At 30.6% G+C, this 16,817-nt stretch overlaps 4 protein-coding genes and 1 long non-coding RNA gene across 12 annotated transcripts in view; 2 read left to right on the forward strand and 3 right to left on the reverse strand.

Annotated features, from left to right (window-relative positions):
• The window catches only part of LOC122570196, an 85,809-nt gene extending 81,303 nt beyond the window's left edge, over positions 1-4,506 (reverse strand). The window contains exon 1 of the long non-coding RNA XR_006317739.1: positions 4,097-4,506. This is a non-coding gene — a long non-coding RNA (uncharacterized LOC122570196). The remainder of the gene's footprint in view (positions 1-4,096) is intronic.
• Positions 4,507-4,866: 360 nt separating this feature from the next.
• Positions 4,867-5,899, forward strand: LOC122570194 (THO complex subunit 7 homolog). The gene is made up of 3 exons (XM_043732212.1): positions 4,867-5,027; positions 5,160-5,584; positions 5,662-5,899. The coding sequence occupies exons 1-3, from the start codon at positions 5,018-5,020 to the stop codon at positions 5,842-5,844; spliced, it is 618 nt and encodes a 205-aa protein (XP_043588147.1). The 5' UTR covers positions 4,867-5,017; the 3' UTR covers positions 5,845-5,899.
• On the reverse strand, positions 5,888-10,792 carry LOC122570193 (alpha-ketoglutarate-dependent dioxygenase alkB homolog 6). Of its 4 annotated transcripts, none has more exons than XM_043732210.1 (6): positions 10,661-10,792; positions 7,029-7,201; positions 6,770-6,946; positions 6,542-6,649; positions 6,367-6,465; positions 5,888-6,299 (listed from the first exon to the last, which is right to left on the reverse strand). In XM_043732210.1, exons 2-6 carry the CDS (start codon positions 7,071-7,073, stop codon positions 6,042-6,044), a joined length of 687 nt encoding a protein of 228 aa, XP_043588145.1. In that variant the 5' UTR covers positions 7,074-7,201; positions 10,661-10,792; the 3' UTR covers positions 5,888-6,041. The 4 variants fall into 4 exon arrangements, with proteins under 4 accessions (XP_043588145.1, XP_043588143.1, XP_043588144.1 ...); XM_043732208.1 differs by lacking the exon at positions 10,661-10,792 and adding an exon at positions 7,541-7,682; XM_043732209.1 differs by lacking the exon at positions 10,661-10,792 and adding an exon at positions 7,385-7,524.
• On the forward strand, positions 7,646-12,613 carry LOC122570186 (lisH domain-containing protein ARMC9-like). Of its 4 annotated transcripts, XM_043732192.1 has the most exons (18): positions 7,646-7,786; positions 7,894-8,067; positions 8,152-8,281; positions 8,370-8,437; positions 8,675-8,908; positions 8,982-9,208; positions 9,286-9,616; positions 9,687-9,860; positions 9,915-10,163; positions 10,240-10,551; positions 10,654-10,781; positions 10,854-10,938; positions 10,996-11,255; positions 11,392-11,524; positions 11,588-11,709; positions 11,775-11,842; positions 12,168-12,198; positions 12,399-12,611. In XM_043732192.1, the coding sequence occupies exons 1-18, from the start codon at positions 7,727-7,729 to the stop codon at positions 12,514-12,516; spliced, it is 2,904 nt and encodes a 967-aa protein (XP_043588127.1). In that variant the 5' UTR covers positions 7,646-7,726; the 3' UTR covers positions 12,517-12,611. The 4 variants fall into 4 exon arrangements, with proteins under 4 accessions (XP_043588127.1, XP_043588126.1, XP_043588125.1 ...); XM_043732191.1 differs by having other exon boundaries at positions 9,289-9,616; positions 11,392-11,709; positions 12,399-12,613; XM_043732190.1 differs by having other exon boundaries at positions 11,392-11,709; positions 12,399-12,612.
• LOC122570188 (putative uncharacterized protein DDB_G0282133) lies at positions 12,576-15,246 on the reverse strand. Of its 2 annotated transcripts, none has more exons than XM_043732198.1 (3): positions 14,691-15,246; positions 14,198-14,258; positions 12,576-13,923 (listed from the first exon to the last, which is right to left on the reverse strand). In XM_043732198.1, the coding sequence occupies exon 3, from the start codon at positions 13,826-13,828 to the stop codon at positions 12,695-12,697; it is 1,134 nt and encodes a 377-aa protein (XP_043588133.1). In that variant the 5' UTR covers positions 13,829-13,923; positions 14,198-14,258; positions 14,691-15,246; the 3' UTR covers positions 12,576-12,694. The 2 variants fall into 2 exon arrangements, with proteins under 2 accessions (XP_043588133.1, XP_043588132.1); XM_043732197.1 differs by lacking the exon at positions 14,691-15,246 and adding an exon at positions 14,559-14,636.
• Positions 15,247-16,817: the final 1,571 nt, after the last annotated feature.

Raw genomic sequence — 16,817 nt, forward strand, 5'->3', positions numbered from 1 at the left:
GCAATAATTTGAAAGCGCAATATTTCATTGCTCATAGAACAACACATGATTGACAGTGTAATAATAACGGCGATTACGACAATATTGAAGCACCGGCTGACTTTGTTACCGAACATAACTGGGGGATTTCCCCTCTGATACTCGGACACCCTAACCGCCCTTAACTTACTGCATTAGTTTCGCAAATTGAAGAATTCTGGCTTTATTTCCACTCCACTCTCCTATTCTCTGCATTCAAGCAGAAACTTATAGTATGAATACTATTGAATACGATATTAGAACACGAATTTTCAATAATCTTTAATAGCCGTTGCAACTAACATCGGTAAAGATAGATATTATATACTCGTAATAATTAGACTGCAATATTTATGCAGTTTCATATTGTTATGAACATGACTGATTCCAATGCAATTGTATAATAAATAAGCTTAAAATATTTGTTTGAGTTTTCGTAACCTTCAATGGTTGTCAAATGCGTTTTATAACTTTTGTATAACTGCCTACTTTTTCAATACGATGTTGAATGACCTGTTTTTTTTAATGTCCTTGTATCCTCTGACATAATTGTCAAGTGATAATTGATTTTCACCTATCTCACTTTCTTCGTAGGTACGTACATACGTAATTCACTTGAAAAGTGAAAAAAGAACGAAACCTTTGAAAATTAGGAACATTTTGATTGAAGTATACCATTGTCATGCAATGGCGCATCTTTCAAATAAATTTAACACAAATATAGTCTGTCATTCCCACTCTCAAAACAAAAAAACAAAGTTAAATGTGAGCAGTATTACCAAAACTTACAAAATGAAATAACCTTGTGATCGTTTCTCCAGAAGCATGATAAACATATCTGGATTAAATTATGTCTAGATTGTGTTAAAACAACAGGGTACGTTAAGACGACCCAATAAAAAGAAAAGAACACCATCGGTTTACGTCCCCCCCCCCCCTCTGTGAATATCGCTTACCATCCTCCCTTCTCTATTTATCATCCGACTACTCATCTGCTGACTTGTTATTAAATTAATCCTTCGTTTAGTCAAATTGATGCATTGATATCATAGAGCACTCATAACTCACGGCACCCTTTCCGCCACGATTAGTACACGCGCGCAACCGTTTTCACGCACGACCCCTGATTCAAGCGAGAGAGAAGCAAGGGGGACAACTCTACTCTGCAATTCCCTATTTGCGCCGATGCAGACTCCACTATTTATTAACATCATTACTTATCATTTCAACCACTCGTGCATCACGATGACGTTACACCGAGATAAATGCATTCTATTCGCGAACGCACGGCGCAAGCTTTATTTAATGGTCACCGACTAGATGCTTCGAATCAATGAGTAACGATCGATTTCTTTCTGATCAGCGCCACGTAGCGAAAGAACATAGAAAGAACTATCGACTTTCGATAGTCGTATGAGAGTCGCGTCGATCATTTATTGTTAGATCGCTTTCTAAATACGTAACCAAATACGTGATAAGTAACCAAAAAAATTGTACCGTTCTTTTATTCTATAACAAAAAGTAATATGTAAAACATAAAGACTAAAGTTATAATACAACTAATAAGAATAAAGGAATTAGAACGAAGAATATCAAAATGTAGTTTTGTATATCGCTTTCCTTGTATTTATGGTCCTCGCTTAGTTATAATGTAATATGTACGTAATATATGTCTCATGTCTGTAAAATGTGAAATGAACATTACTGATGATTACTGAGATATGTTTACATTCAATTAGATAGAATCACAGTCGCGTTTTCATTGAAATTTCCATTCAAATCAATGCTGTATTTAGTTATATTTTAACCTCTCTGCGGTACTTGAACTTTTATGTTCCAATCTTATTTCTGTTTTAACAAGCAAAAAGATTTAATGTTAGAAGAAAAATTTTAGTATGAAACTGAAATGATTTCGAAAATTTTTTTTAAATGATAAAATACGACTATATATTACGAAAGTAACCCAAAATAAGTAACAAGACATTAAATATTTCATATAATTGTCATTCATTAAAAGTGCAAATATTAAAAAGAAATCTTGGCCCAAAAATGGTGTATCTACCGCTTTGCATATTATATGATTTTTGAATTCCTATGAATATTGAATATTCATGTACCGCATTACGGGTTAATAATAAACCTTCGATTCCACGGACGACAAAAACGCAAGAAAATAAAAACACGAAAATTAATTTTTGCGAGAAACAATAAAAACGTACGTAGCAGACCTATAATAATAGAAACGCAGCCGAAAGTTTATCATCGAACAGTTTGATTCGATCAATCATGAAACGACAGCGGGCAAATACCGAAATCGGTGGGTCCGGCGTAATTAGTATACGCGATAGAGACGTTGATGGCCGCGGAAGTTTTATTTTCCGTTTCCTCCTCGGACCCGTTTTCAATTTGAATACCGATTAATCTGACCGAATAATCTTACCGTATATTTCGCGCGGTATTCCTCCCGATATTCGTTTGAGGGCATTTTTTAAAACTAAAACGTTCCACTTTATCGTGGCGCGCAGCAATTAATAATAACACGCAATCGGGCGTATCTTTTATAACCTTTCGGAGTATAAATCGCGAAATTCTGGAATTATCAGGCAGCCGGAATGAAAGGCTATTTCCGTCGCGCGGAATCACGGGCAATATTTTACGTGGGATTGGGGTTGAACGCGGACACATCGACGTTTGATATTTTTATGCAGTGGCGCCACCGCGGAGAGATTTACGAGGCAGATATGCGATCACAAAATGTCCGACACTAAATCAAACATGTTGCATCGGAAAACATCAGAAATTATTATTGGGACTTTTATGGGATCGACGGGAGCGAAAGGAACGTACAATGTAACTCGACGCGCCGTTTCATTGAGAGTATCTTCCCGGGGATCTATCGCGGAATAAATCGTGATATATTAGGCCCTTCTGTTCTCTCGGTTTTATATTCGGCGCAAGAAACTTATAGCTACTTATTTGACTGGCTTTTATAAGTCACTGTTGTGAATGCCAATAGTACAAATTGCTTCTTTACTGCCGAAATTAACACTTGTGCCAATCTTTTCAGACCCAGACCAGGAATAATTTTTCTTCCTTCATCTTTTACAAGTCTAAGATTTCTGGCATTTCTTAAATATGTGTGTATTTCGTAAATTGAATATATGTATATGTATATACAAGTATTGCGATAAAATAAAAGATGAAATCATGTTATATCACATTTAAGAGTTTACGTGTATTTATTAGCGCCAATATAAATTTTATTGTTGCGTTTTTCCTGACAGAAAGAACTCCTCCATAAATCGGCAAATATATCTTGTCAATAGCCGTTAATCATTCTCAATAAAAAATAAAACAAGATAAATTTTTTGGCTACTAACAATACTATAAATTTGTACTTAGCACGTGTATAATGCAAATGATTTATTGAAGGGCTGTCTTTCTACGTATCATTAAAATTTGCATGAAATGGAAGATTTGTTGATGTACGAAATTAAACCTTAATGCGAGAGATTATTATTGAAAAACATTTATGTATCTCTGAAAGCAGCTGAAATAGAGTGCGCTATGCTACAGCGAGGATCAATTTTAACTTTGTCGGTACATCAGTTTTAGAATAGATTTCATAGGATAACATACTTAGGAAATATGTATATACATGTGTCATTAACATCACCACCTGCAAAAGATTATATAGCATCCTATCCAATCTTTCTAGTGAATTACATAATTATTAGATTGCGGAGTTTTTATGCATTTATGGAAAATTTAAGTGCAGATACGCATAAAATGTATATAATATAGAAAAATATAGAAACTTATCAAAGTATAGCATTTATCATAAAATTAGTGGATGAAACAAATCTTAACCTATGTATAGATTCCATTCTCTTCATTTTGCATAAATATCCGCAATCTAATAATTATACACATAAGTATCATGATCTATGACTACATATTATTAAAATTATAAATAATTGGAAGGGATGAAGAAATGTATACAAATGCTCAATGAAATAAAATCTGCTATATTAGAGCTGTTCTCATACTACTAATGAAGGAACACAAGTTTTCCTACCTTCCATCCCCTCTACTCCGACGGTCCTTTCATTCTTTATCCTTAGAAGAAATAAAGGCAGAGTCGTAATAGTAGGATGATTAATATCCGGCTGACAGTTTGTGAAACGGGCAGCCAATAAACGGGATAAAAATACTGGTGAAAAATAGCGTGCTCATTAGGGGTACAGTGACATCTGCGACTGCTGCGACGAAAGTCTTCGAGGAGCATGGAAAAGGCTCTTGGACGAAGGGAACAAAGAAGACAGGTTTATTAAACTAATGGCGGATCATTTTAATATTCCAATGGGAGCACGTTGCATTCGCTGACTCGTGGAACTTAATAACTTCTTTCCCGACGATATTATTATCTCTTTTTTTAATCATCATTAAAGTTGATAATTTTCTGCAATTAAGAAAGATCGTCAAATCAGAATACTTAAAAAATTAAAAAATTGTACACATTTCTTTTTTATAGATGTACAAATTAATTAATTACAAATTAATTAATGATTTTAATTTTTAGGGCATGAAATACAATTATTGTAATAGTACTGATTTTAAAGAAATTTTAACAGTATGTGGAATAGAATTTTTTTATTTTGCAAAACGTATAACATTAAAAAAGTATTTCCTGCTATTTCTTCTAATTAAATGCTTCGATATTTTAATATACGTTTAAAACATTTTTTAAGTAATTTTTCAAGCAACATGCTTCTTTATAAGCTTTTTACTTATTTAACTTTTATCCATGGTAATTTTTAATTTAAAAATAATAGACTTCGCAGATGGCGCTCGTTAGTTGCATCAAATATACACAATGTACGGAACTTTCATCGACTAATAATTTATTATTATACATATTAATGAAACAAATATATCGATTATATAATAAAAAATAATACATTCTTTATTATACCGGGATTTTTCTTTTACGGAAGGAATGGGTGACGGTAAGTCGATTATGGTACTACTACATAGACATAACCTCTTAATCAATTAAATGAATTAAAATCACAATTTTTGTAATGTTTTATCAAAACTTTTAATTTCAATTTTCTAATTTCAATTTATTTGTCTTACAGAAGAAGTAATACGCCGGAGATTACTGATAGATGGAGATGGAATTGGAGATGATCGTCGAATAAACATGCTTTTAAAATCATTTATAAAATGGGCAAATAGTCCAGAAGTAGATAATACTTTACATGAAAGAATGTTATCCCAGCTAGCTCAATGTGAATTTGCACAACGAAAATCCAGACTAGTCTCAAATATGAGTCAGGAAGAATTAAAAAGCTATGAACAGTTATCAAAAGAAATTGAAATACAAATAGAGGAGGCTAAGAGGGACATAGAAAAAACAAAAGCAGAATTACAAGATGCAAAACGTGTTAGGAAAAATAGAATAGAATATGACGTATTAGCAAAAGTTATAAATGAACAGCCAGATAGAGTAGAAACCAATTTAAAACTTGCTACATTATGTGAAGAGTTGAGCAAGTTAAAGGTAAAAACCATTGCACCATAATAATTAAGGAGTTTATTTTATTATTATAAACTTAAAATAATTTTCCTGATGTTTAGGAAAAGTCTAAACAATTAGAACACAAATTGGAAATGAGACGTAAACAATTTCATGTCCTAATATCTTCCATACATTCTTTACAAGGAATGTTAGATGAATGCGATGAGGAAATAATGGATGTAAGTTTAGAAAATTATGAAGATACAGATACTTCTACAGCTATAAAGACTGAAACATCTTGAAATGAAGTTATTTTGTAAATATTTACAATTTTATAAATGCTTTAATATAATAGCACTGCCTTTGTATCTTATATAAAAATTCTCCTTTTCTTTCCAAATATATTGTATAGGTTTGCAAATAATGTAAAGCAATAAAAACACATTTAATGTTTTCAAACTTTACAAAATGAAATAATATGTATGTACATAAAGATGTATTATCCAATTCTTAGTTTTAACTTGCTAGTTTTTGGAACATGTCTAATAGTTAAAGACAACCTAGTTCCCCGTTGTAATATTTCTCCTTCTGAAAATTTGTCTCCACATATACTCAAGTTTTTTATCACAGACTTTGAAACAACATCTGTGTCTCTTTCTGCAATTGAGTGCAAGTAATTGTGATATAAGTCTCCTTGGAGAATGAATAGACTCCTACGTTCTAACAGAAAACTGAACTCTAAATTAGGTTGATGTTGCTGAAACAAAATTTTGCATGTAATTTATACACACACATACAACTATTTTTATAATTATCATCACAACCTCTGTACTGTCAAGCCTTTTATAGAAATCTAGAAGTGTATGAGAGCCACAACTTATGGTTGTTACAATAGGGTGAAAGAGTGGACCATCTGAATGTGCCTAATAAATACAAATTATAATATGTTTTATATCTTGTTATGTATGGATATATATATTGTTTAATTTGTAACTATACCATTATTCCTTGACCAGATAGATATTCATTAAGTAAAACATGATTAGGTAGTTTATTTTTTTCAAATATATCACATGATGATACTTTATTAAGGTATTTTTGGAGCCACTGAAAACTTATTATTAATATAATAAAATATATGTGCGTCAGTTTATTTTAATATTATATAATAGATTCTTTCTATCGTGAGGACATTAGTTATTACAACAAATTATTATAAATACTTACACTTGGTATTTCTTCAGCTATCATGCCTCTTGGATGAGGAATACCACCCCAATTTTGTAATCTACGATGAGTTAATTGCGTCCACTTTGGTAATGGAGCACTATTCACATATTTTGTTATTTCATCCTCTTCCTCTTGTGTAATAAAATTTGGAATATAAATAGCTAAGTCTGGTACCTATAAAAATATCAGAAGGCAAGATTATTTCAAGTAAAATAAAACATAACCTTTAGTAAATAAACTTCATATTAAAACAAACCTCTGGAATCACATTTTCACGAAAAATATGTTTGTGTTCTTCCATTTTTTGATGATTGAAGTAAGGTGCTTAAAAAAATGTTCGGAAAGTATTCAGATATTGACTTATTACTTATAAAAAAGCAAATATTTTTAAACGCTAGTTTTGTACATGTTCAAACGCAATGTATACATCTGTAAATAAAGTCATATATAGATTTATTAAAAGAATTAAATTTCTCTTTTATAATGAAATTCATATATTTTTTAAATTTCTTTTAATTTATAACATTTTATGCATTATCGATATTATACATCATTAATCGAAAAGCTTTTGTTCTTAAATTTTTAAAACTTCATACATATGAAAGAACCGACCCTTTTTCTTATGAATCCATAAGCGTTTAATAATTAAGTTGTTTCTTTTCTAATCAATATTATATTCAATTACATAATAAATTAAGAGTTAATTATTTTTTCTTCATAGAAATACAATATCTCGTGTCTTTATGATATTAAAAGATATTATCTTACTGAGCATGTAGATGTAAACGCTAGAAATTGCTTAGAAATGCATTTGCGTAAAATCAATCTTATGGAAGGGAATATCCTTCACACAACTGTATGTAAAACACAACTCCTTAAATATATAGCGACATAAAACGATCTCTCCACCCCCATTATGTTAAACTTGTCAATCTAAATAAATAAAGAAGAAAGATGGATAAGAATCGGGCAATAAATAAAATGGATAACAAGGAATTAAAACTTGTTCATCAGGTATATATATCCTTCAAGTTCTACTGCGTCTTCAAAATTGTATCAACCATTATTAATATTAGTAAAATATTTATTATTTAATGAATATAAACACACAAATTTTATAGTTCCTTATAGACCATGATTTTGAAAACACTGCCGATGCATTGATGGTAGAAGCAACAATAAAAGGTTTTAAACATCTTAAGAATGATTTACAGACCGAAGGCGATATGTACGAAAATTGTTACGAACAATTAATGTTCAGCTATAAAACAGGAGATTGGAAAACGTTCTTCAACGTATAATAAAAAATATTGATCAAATATATTATATTATATTGCATGTAATAAGAAATATAATTTGTTGAAACTTTTTATTTCTAGTTATGGAATTTGATAGTACCTGAAGATGCTAAACAGACAAAAGCTTGTAAAATTTTAATGTTACATATATATGTATATTTTGCAATGTTACCTAAACACATGTTAATGTTACATTGGTATAAAAAAAAAGGTATTTATAACACTCAATATATGTAAAGAGTAAATATAGATTTTATATTCTTAAAAAATTAAAAATCTTATTTTTTTAAATCATTCAGATAAGATACAAGCAGCTGTAAGTGATCTTGTGACATCATCTAATCAACAAGATTCTGAATGTGAAGAAGTAATTTTAATCTGTTTTAACCCTCTAATTTTTGTTTGTAAATTCATGTCATATTTATTCTGCTCTCATTTACTACATTTATCTTTTTGTAAGAACATCAAATATGAGATTGTTTTTTTTTTGTTTTAATTGCAATATAAATTTTGCACAAAATTTTTTTAATGAATAACATAAATAGCTGTACACACAAAGATTCAGTGTGTTTGTAGCGACTGATTTAACATTAATAATACACAGAATGTTATGACTGAAATAGAGAAGAACATGAATGATAGTATGGAACGGTTACGTACATTTCTAAATACAACAGGTAAAGAATTAGAAAATGATGCAGAATTAAGACCTTATTTTGCGTTTCCTTTTATGGAAGATCCATATGCAGAACCATTTCTTTCTAACATATTTGAAAAAAGTTGGTCAGATAAACTGACAAACCACTTACAGCTCTTTCTTAAAAATTACAAACAACAAGTAAGTAAGGTACAAGTTGCTACAAGGATATAATATAAATAAAATATGTCATGAAAATATATGCAATTTTAAGAGTTTTAGCAATACAAAATATAATGATGAAAATTCAGACAAATTTTCTTCAAGTTATACATCCTTATCAGAAGATTCCAAAAAAGATGTGATTGCAAAGAAGGCAATTAAAAACAATAATGTACCAATCATACCAAATGATAGAAACATTCCAATGTTTTTGGAAGATGATGAATCTGAAGAGCAGCCTATTTTTTATGATAGTATAAAGTATAGTCAAAAATCAAAGTGAGAAATATTTAATGTTCTTCTGATATAATGACAATCTAAAAATCATCTTCTTTTATCATTTTTTCTTTTTATAGAAGTATACAGACTGTATCAATGAATTCTTCAGAAGAAGAGATATGTTCATCACACTTTACTAAAAGGAATAAAAAGTTGATGCAGTGTACCCAAGAGTTAGCAGTAGCAAAATCTCATTTATGCAGTGTTCATTCCAATTATGAAAAGCTAAAAATCAGATTTTATAAACTGCATGCTGATTATCATAAACTGATGAGCATTGCAAGAGTATTAACAAGTGCCTTAGAGGATTCTGTAAAAGGACAAGTAATTGATTTCCAGGCTATGTTAGAAACTTGTATAAGAATCTTTCCAGATTTGTTTAATCAAAATATAAAAGATAGTACACATGTAAGCACTGAGAATTTGATGTGTATATTAACTTTTGTGTATTATTATATTATATTTTATTTGTTTATAGTGTTCATCAGAATTGTTATTAGCAAAATCTCGTTCTGATATGAAAACCATTGAGTATTCAAACTCAAACAATATATTTATTCCTCCAAAACTATTGAATTTCAAAAAAATCAAATTACATTTAATTAATGGAAGCATTAAAACAAAACTATTTCTTTTGCAAGCATTGCGAAGGGTAAGACAAATTTTAATATTTACTTAACATAAATAGATAAACATTTTTTTTTAGAAAATAACATTTAGTCAACCTGGAGAAAGAGATGAGACGGTGCATGAATATATAAGTAAAGACTTGTTAGGACTTCACAGTCAAATTGCTAGTTACAGAGGCAAATCTATCTTGCCATATCTATTAACTCCACAAAACATTATCATACCACATCCTTTACAACAATCAGTCACGAGATTATTGAATGCATTGGCATCATTTAGATGTGGAAGGGACTATTTATCATTTGATTCTACTGTTGTTGATACGGTATTTTGACACTAACAAAACTGTAAATATCAAAACTTTAGAAAAGATTATAGAATTAATAAGATAAGCATTTTAGGTATTCAGGTGCATGAATAGTATTTCTGATAATAATATAGATACATTGACTTGTAATATGATGATTGCAATGTTACAAAAATTATCTTTACGTAAACAACAAAGGATTTATATGATAGAAAATGGATTAATGGAATGGTTGATCCATCATCTACATGATCAATATCGTATTATGGATTCTTATCGATTGGAATATGCTACGGCTCTTTTAATGAATTTATCATTGCATCAAACAGCTCAAAGAAGAGTGTCAACAATGGCGCCTTTACTTATGTCAACATTAATTGATTTGCTCTTAATGGATCATGAATCGGTATAATATATGTGTCGTGTTTCATATTTTCTAAATTACGAATTATGATACACATTATGTATATACATATATACATGTATTTATGATGTATATTTAAATCAGGCATTACCATATATCAATGGAGCCTTAAATAATTTCTTGACGAATCACGTATTTAACGAGGAAGCAAAACGAATTAAATTCTCATCTATAATAGAACAATACAGTAAATATAAAACTGGCGAGATAAGGTAAAATATTTTTTGATGAGTTATAAATTAGATTATATCAAATAAAATATTTAAATAAAATGGGAAAAACAGGAAGCACTTGGATCATATTCTAAAGATACATAGAGGTGAAATTACTATTAAAACGGAAAACGAGGAAATGGCAGATAATGATAATGTGGGTAATGATTTATAAAATGTTTTATATTTTGCTGAAAAAAATAAAAACTTTCAGGAGGAATTTGATGTATTGGAAAGTCAATTGGACGAAAATGATCCGGTGAAGAATAATTACGGAGAATTGTGTGGAGAATTGTTATTAGAATCATGTTATACAATTTTACCAAAGGCAATTCAAGAAAAGGAAACAATATCCGACGAATTATCATTTCCGCAATTTAAAACAGAAGTAACAGATTCTGCTATGCAGAATAATCAAATTAAAAATTTATTTTCTGAACACGAATCAATACAACATGAAGAAATTTTACCAAGGTATTGTTATAGCATGTCGACCTTAATTTCATTAATACGTAAAACTAATAAAATTAAATAAAAATAAATAATTTTATTGATAAAGTAAAAATATATACTTTTATGAAAATTATAAGCTTCTTTTATACATTTCAAGAAAATTGGTAAATAGCAAGCCTAACGTGAAAACTAAAACTAATATTGTAATACTACAAAATTCTATTAAAAAGACAATCTCGTATCCAAAACCACAGCCACGTGTAGTCGAATTAAAATCTTCTTCGACAAAGGTATTTAACGAGAAATTAACTATTAAATTAAAATTTAAAATTTATATTTATAACGTTTTTAAGGATCGGCAAATTTTTAAAGTGCAAGTGGCGAACGAAAGATGGAATTCGAAGAATGATAAGACTTTCGTAAAAGAAATTCACAATGAAAGTGCTATGTATCTTTATGAAAATCATACTTCGAAGTTTGTTATATTTTTTTAGGATAAAGATATAATATAACGAAATGTTTAATTGAACTTTTTTACAGGGAAAGCAGCAAAACGACACTAGCATCCTCGATGCTCCTAGGAGTCGGAAGTGAAGCTGAATCAACAGGTAAGAATTTTATTTAAAATAATCTTTCGATCGATTTCACTTTATTGAAAAAAATTAGAAAAAGAATATTTAATGCGTAACAACCGTTTATAAATTTCTAAACGTCCACTGATTTTACCACGTTTGACAAGATTTACTTGTAAGCACTATCTAGTGAAAGCTTTATAACTTTCTCTTAAACATGTACTTGGTCATGATTTCGAAAAAATTGGAGCGACCATATGAAAGCAATAAAATCTAAGATGAATCATATCATCGAACGTATTCTATAAAATAATGTGAATCTAAAACTTATAATTTTATTATCGCTTTTATATTTTTTCAGTAATGGAGAAACTCAGCAGCATAGCGTCATTGTGAGTCGAAATTCTAATGTGATACAAACGCACTGTATGATTTCCAACTTAGTTATGCACCATTGTAAATTTTTATATTAAAATTTTAACTTTTTTATACGCCACAAATTATTGAATAAATTTCTTATTTTATTTACCGTTATCAAGCTTTTTCTTTAAAAAATATCGATTATCATACGAAATTGGAACTTTCTTTATAGGAATACCGAAGATAGCAATAGGATTGCCAACGATAAGGTTTCATGGACGCAAGAGACAAAATCCGATACAGAGGAAGCATTTCTGGCTAAGCCAAAGCTTCCACGAACTCCGCCATAATTAAAACCAGATCTCAAGAATATAATAAAAAGGGATGAATATTATACTCCCATCATTTATACAATAATTTTATTTTAAACAACAAACACAAACAGTATTTAATTAAAATTAAATATTTCATATAATAAATATGTACAAAACATAACATAACATACTTTCCATGCGGTTATCTAACGTATCAATAATAACCGGGATATGGACTAGCATGCCCTGGTATATAGCTGTTGCTCCGATATCTTCTCAGTGGTGGACTATCTGCATAACTGTTACCACTGGAACTACCATGTAAGCCAGACATCGATGAATAACCAATCGGTGAACTGCTATGATATGAATTCATGAAGCTAGGTTTACTCTTATAACTTCCAATAATCTTATTAAGGTACGAAGGTCCGCCAAGATAAGATTGGCTAACATAACTGCTTGGTCTACCTTCTTTAATCGCGGCCAGTTTTCCACTGCCTTTACCATAACTACTGAGCAAGTAATCAACGTCTTGCTCCTTCGAAAGGTAGTTCAAACCTGCACTTGAGGTATAATCACCCAAATGCTTATTATACTTGCCGAATTTTCCTGATCCATAAGCACCAGCGCTTCCTCGAACGTTGCCGAAAGGGCTACTTTGACCAGAGTTGGCCAAAAACATAGAAGAAGTATAATCACGACCCACATTCCCGTGATTTCCTCGCACGTAGCGAGTATCAGGATTCATGGAGTAGATGTCGGTCATGAACTTGTTACTTCCTCCAAAAGTATTTTCTTTATGCTTTCCGTACGAATAATCGGTACTAGGGCTGTTGAAGAGATTAGAAACTTCTCTGTTGAAAGCTGGGTCAGCACTGTCTATGAATCCTGTATTTTGAGATGTGTGACTCCTAAAAGAATCTCCAGAATAATCTCCTCTGAAAGATGAAGCCTCTGAAGTCTCTGGATAGCTTCCTGTGCTAGTAGCACCGGATATGTTATCGGAAAATCTCATATAAGAAGGATTCTTGTGCTTGTTAGCGGAGAATTGATTGAAATCCGATCCAGCTTGATCGCTGCCTTGCGTGTAAGCCTCGAAAGCCGAATCAGCATTGTTGTTATTATTATAACTATCAAAACTGGATTGTGCAGCGTTGTTAGGGAAATAAGAGCTCGACGCAAGATTATCATGAGTGGCAGCAGTAGTATAAGTAGTAGAGAAACCAGTATTATGGGAACTGGGTGAAAATCCGTTGTAAGAGCTGCTCCTTAAACTTTCATCGAGGTTTCCTTGGCTCCTGCTGTTGGTCAACGAGTGTCCAGTATTTCCTCCACCGTAAAAGTCCATGTTTTCTCTATGACCTTCTTTCCCAGGTATGTAGGCACTGTTGATAATATTGCTGTTATACTCGAATCCATTGTTCTCCCCGTTGATAGAATAGCCTGTGACAAATTTGTGAAATAAAATGAAAAAATTACTTTAAAAATTTTATATTAAAAATAATTTTAGCAAAAATTGTAATAACAGTTAAAAAGAAGAACAATATTACTTCGGATATTTTAATTACCATATTTAAAATATTAATATGTAAATAATTCAAATATAATTGGAATATTATTTGTTACTAATAGTCTGCTAATATAAGAAATATATTACAATCACATGAAAATTTGTTAGAAAGAATGCCGTATTTTAAATGGTATAAGAAATACGTACTGTTAACCGATGCCGGTGGTTCCGCGTGGGTCAGCAGGATGCAGCTGAGGACTACTGCACTCTAAAAGTGGAACAATTTCACCATAAATTAATACTCATCCTCCAACGGCCAACAATCTTCTACTTAAAGCATAAACATTAACAAACATCTCTACCAATAAATAGTTAGATATACAATTACAAAGTTAATCCAAAAAGTTAATCAACCATTTCACCTGTTATAAATATTCAAATTTTGAACAGAACTCAAAGGAGTAATATTACGATTTCGATTACGGCATTCAAAATTTTATTGAATTACATTCAAAATGAAATTTCACGATTTCACAGATATTATTTTATAACTTATTCAAGTACTCACGAGCGAAATGAAATTCGCCATGACAAAAGAAGAGAAGAAGTCCAAAAAGGTTTCAACTACGTTAACTGGTGACTGAATCTCTTAGGACAAATTGAAACTACACACATACTGACACGCGAATCGATTCCTTACCGTTTTATACTCCTAGGAATCCCTCCTCGTCCACAAAAAGGTAAAAGCGATCTTGATGTGCACATACTGATAGGACATTGGTTGGTATCCGACCATACAGAGCAGGGAGAAAGAGTCAACCTGATTTAACTCTTCACTTTTACGGGGAAAGCAATGGGTCAGCCCGCGTGCAACTAACTATTCAGTGAACTATGAGGAGCATGACCTACCTAACGTAATTAGACTTTTTAATACATATAGAAAAGTCTCCCTTTCCCCAAACATCAGCTTGGTTACTCAAAATATAGTAATGACTCTGGCTCTTTTTACAAGGTATGTCATTGGGATGGGTCTTAGTAATTATAGATTATATGTGACTGTATGCAGAGAGAGAGAGAGAGAGAGAGAGAGAGATACAGTAAGTTAAAATAGATTAGTTTTAGATTTGCTGTATGTATCTATCTTTTTACTTTTTGCTCTTAAATATTTATGTTTTTAAGAATTCTTCTGAACGAATTCGTTTTTAAGAGTGAATTTTATTATAATTATTGATATTAATCATCTTCAAAATACAGTAATGTAGAATAACTTTATATTTTATATCTGTTTTTAATCAAGTTCTTGCTTTCAAGTATTTCTTTAAACCAAAGTTCTTTCAGAAGTGAATTTTATTGCAATTGTTGATATTAATCATTCTTAATATGTTATAATAATATGTAATTTTCCTAGAAATGTAAAAACAAGATGTTCATCTTAATATCTCTTCCATAGAGCGTAAAAAAGAAAAAATTTACTAAAAAAACGTATAAATACCTTCTCTATGTATAAGTGATCACATAAAGAATAGAATTTAATCAGAGATACTATTAATAGATTATTTAGTTTGAATGTAACTATAGTTTTCGTATCTTCTCAACAATCAGCTTAATCGACAGGCTTCGACGCAGCCAGTGGATTGCGGGCTTTCGTAAAAATGTAGCCCCGATTTCTATGCATTATCATTGCCAAGGTTAACAGATATTTGTTACGGTAGATGGATAACTTTCTTACAGTGAGAAACGAAACCGCGTTACGTCTTCTTTTGAATTACAAATACCATAATTTCCACTACAATGTTACTCATTACAGGTCCAATTACCACGTAAAATGTGTACTATTTATTCTGTAATTCTTTTTTCGGAATTTTAAATTCGGCGCTCTTATATTAACTATTCAATATTGTCCTATTATTAAATATAATTTAATTAAATTTGCATAGTTTAATTAATATTTAATTATGGATTATAATTTAAATATAATATTATAATTATTTTTTTCGTAAACATACCGAGATATAAATAAGATAGTGCTTAGTAAATAGATTGCGGATATTTATTTTATAAATGTCCAAAGTATAATGATTTCTATAACATTTGATAAATGAAACAATTTTCTGCCGAAACTCTAATATTACAATTATATTCTCAAATTAATGAATTTGTATAAAAATCCGTAGTCTATTAATAAATAAGAATATGATTTCGGCGTTGTTCACGGCTAGAGGATTAACGAACATAGATGAAGTTGAATAACGATTACATAAAGTTATGGGTAAGTAGTCGAGTTGTTCACATGCAATGTTTATAGGAGCAAGATGGAAGAGGATCTGCTGAAAAACGGATGTGCCTGTATTTCAAAACATAGTCATAGATAATGATCCTCAGGAATACCTATCTTTCTCCAGGCATCAAATTCGTAAACATCAGAAAGAACGCTTTGCTCGGTTTACATCCGCATAAAACGCACGAGTATCTTGAATACCAATCGCCTTTCGTACGAAAGAAAGTTTCATGAAGTTCCCTTCAAAGATCATAGTAAGTCCAATTCGATAATATCAATCTGTGATCGTATTTTATTTAAACAACATTATTATAATACAACAGTTAACCTCAATATTAATATTTGATCACAAAGGTGCGTAAATTAATATTTAGATGCCTTAAGGAAAAAATTAATATAATTGTACGTATTTTCTTAATCAAGTGTATGCAAGTAAAATGTTCAGGTGTTAAAATTGCAGATAAATAGAAAACAAGTCACGTTAAGGAAAGGAAATGGCATAGATCATTTTGATCCCACTCTAATAGGCAATAGAAGATTGATTCTCTC

Source organism: Bombus pyrosoma, linkage group LG8 (genome assembly GCF_014825855.1).
Source record: "Bombus pyrosoma isolate SC7728 linkage group LG8, ASM1482585v1, whole genome shotgun sequence".
Taxonomy (NCBI): domain Eukaryota; kingdom Metazoa; phylum Arthropoda; class Insecta; order Hymenoptera; family Apidae; genus Bombus; species Bombus pyrosoma.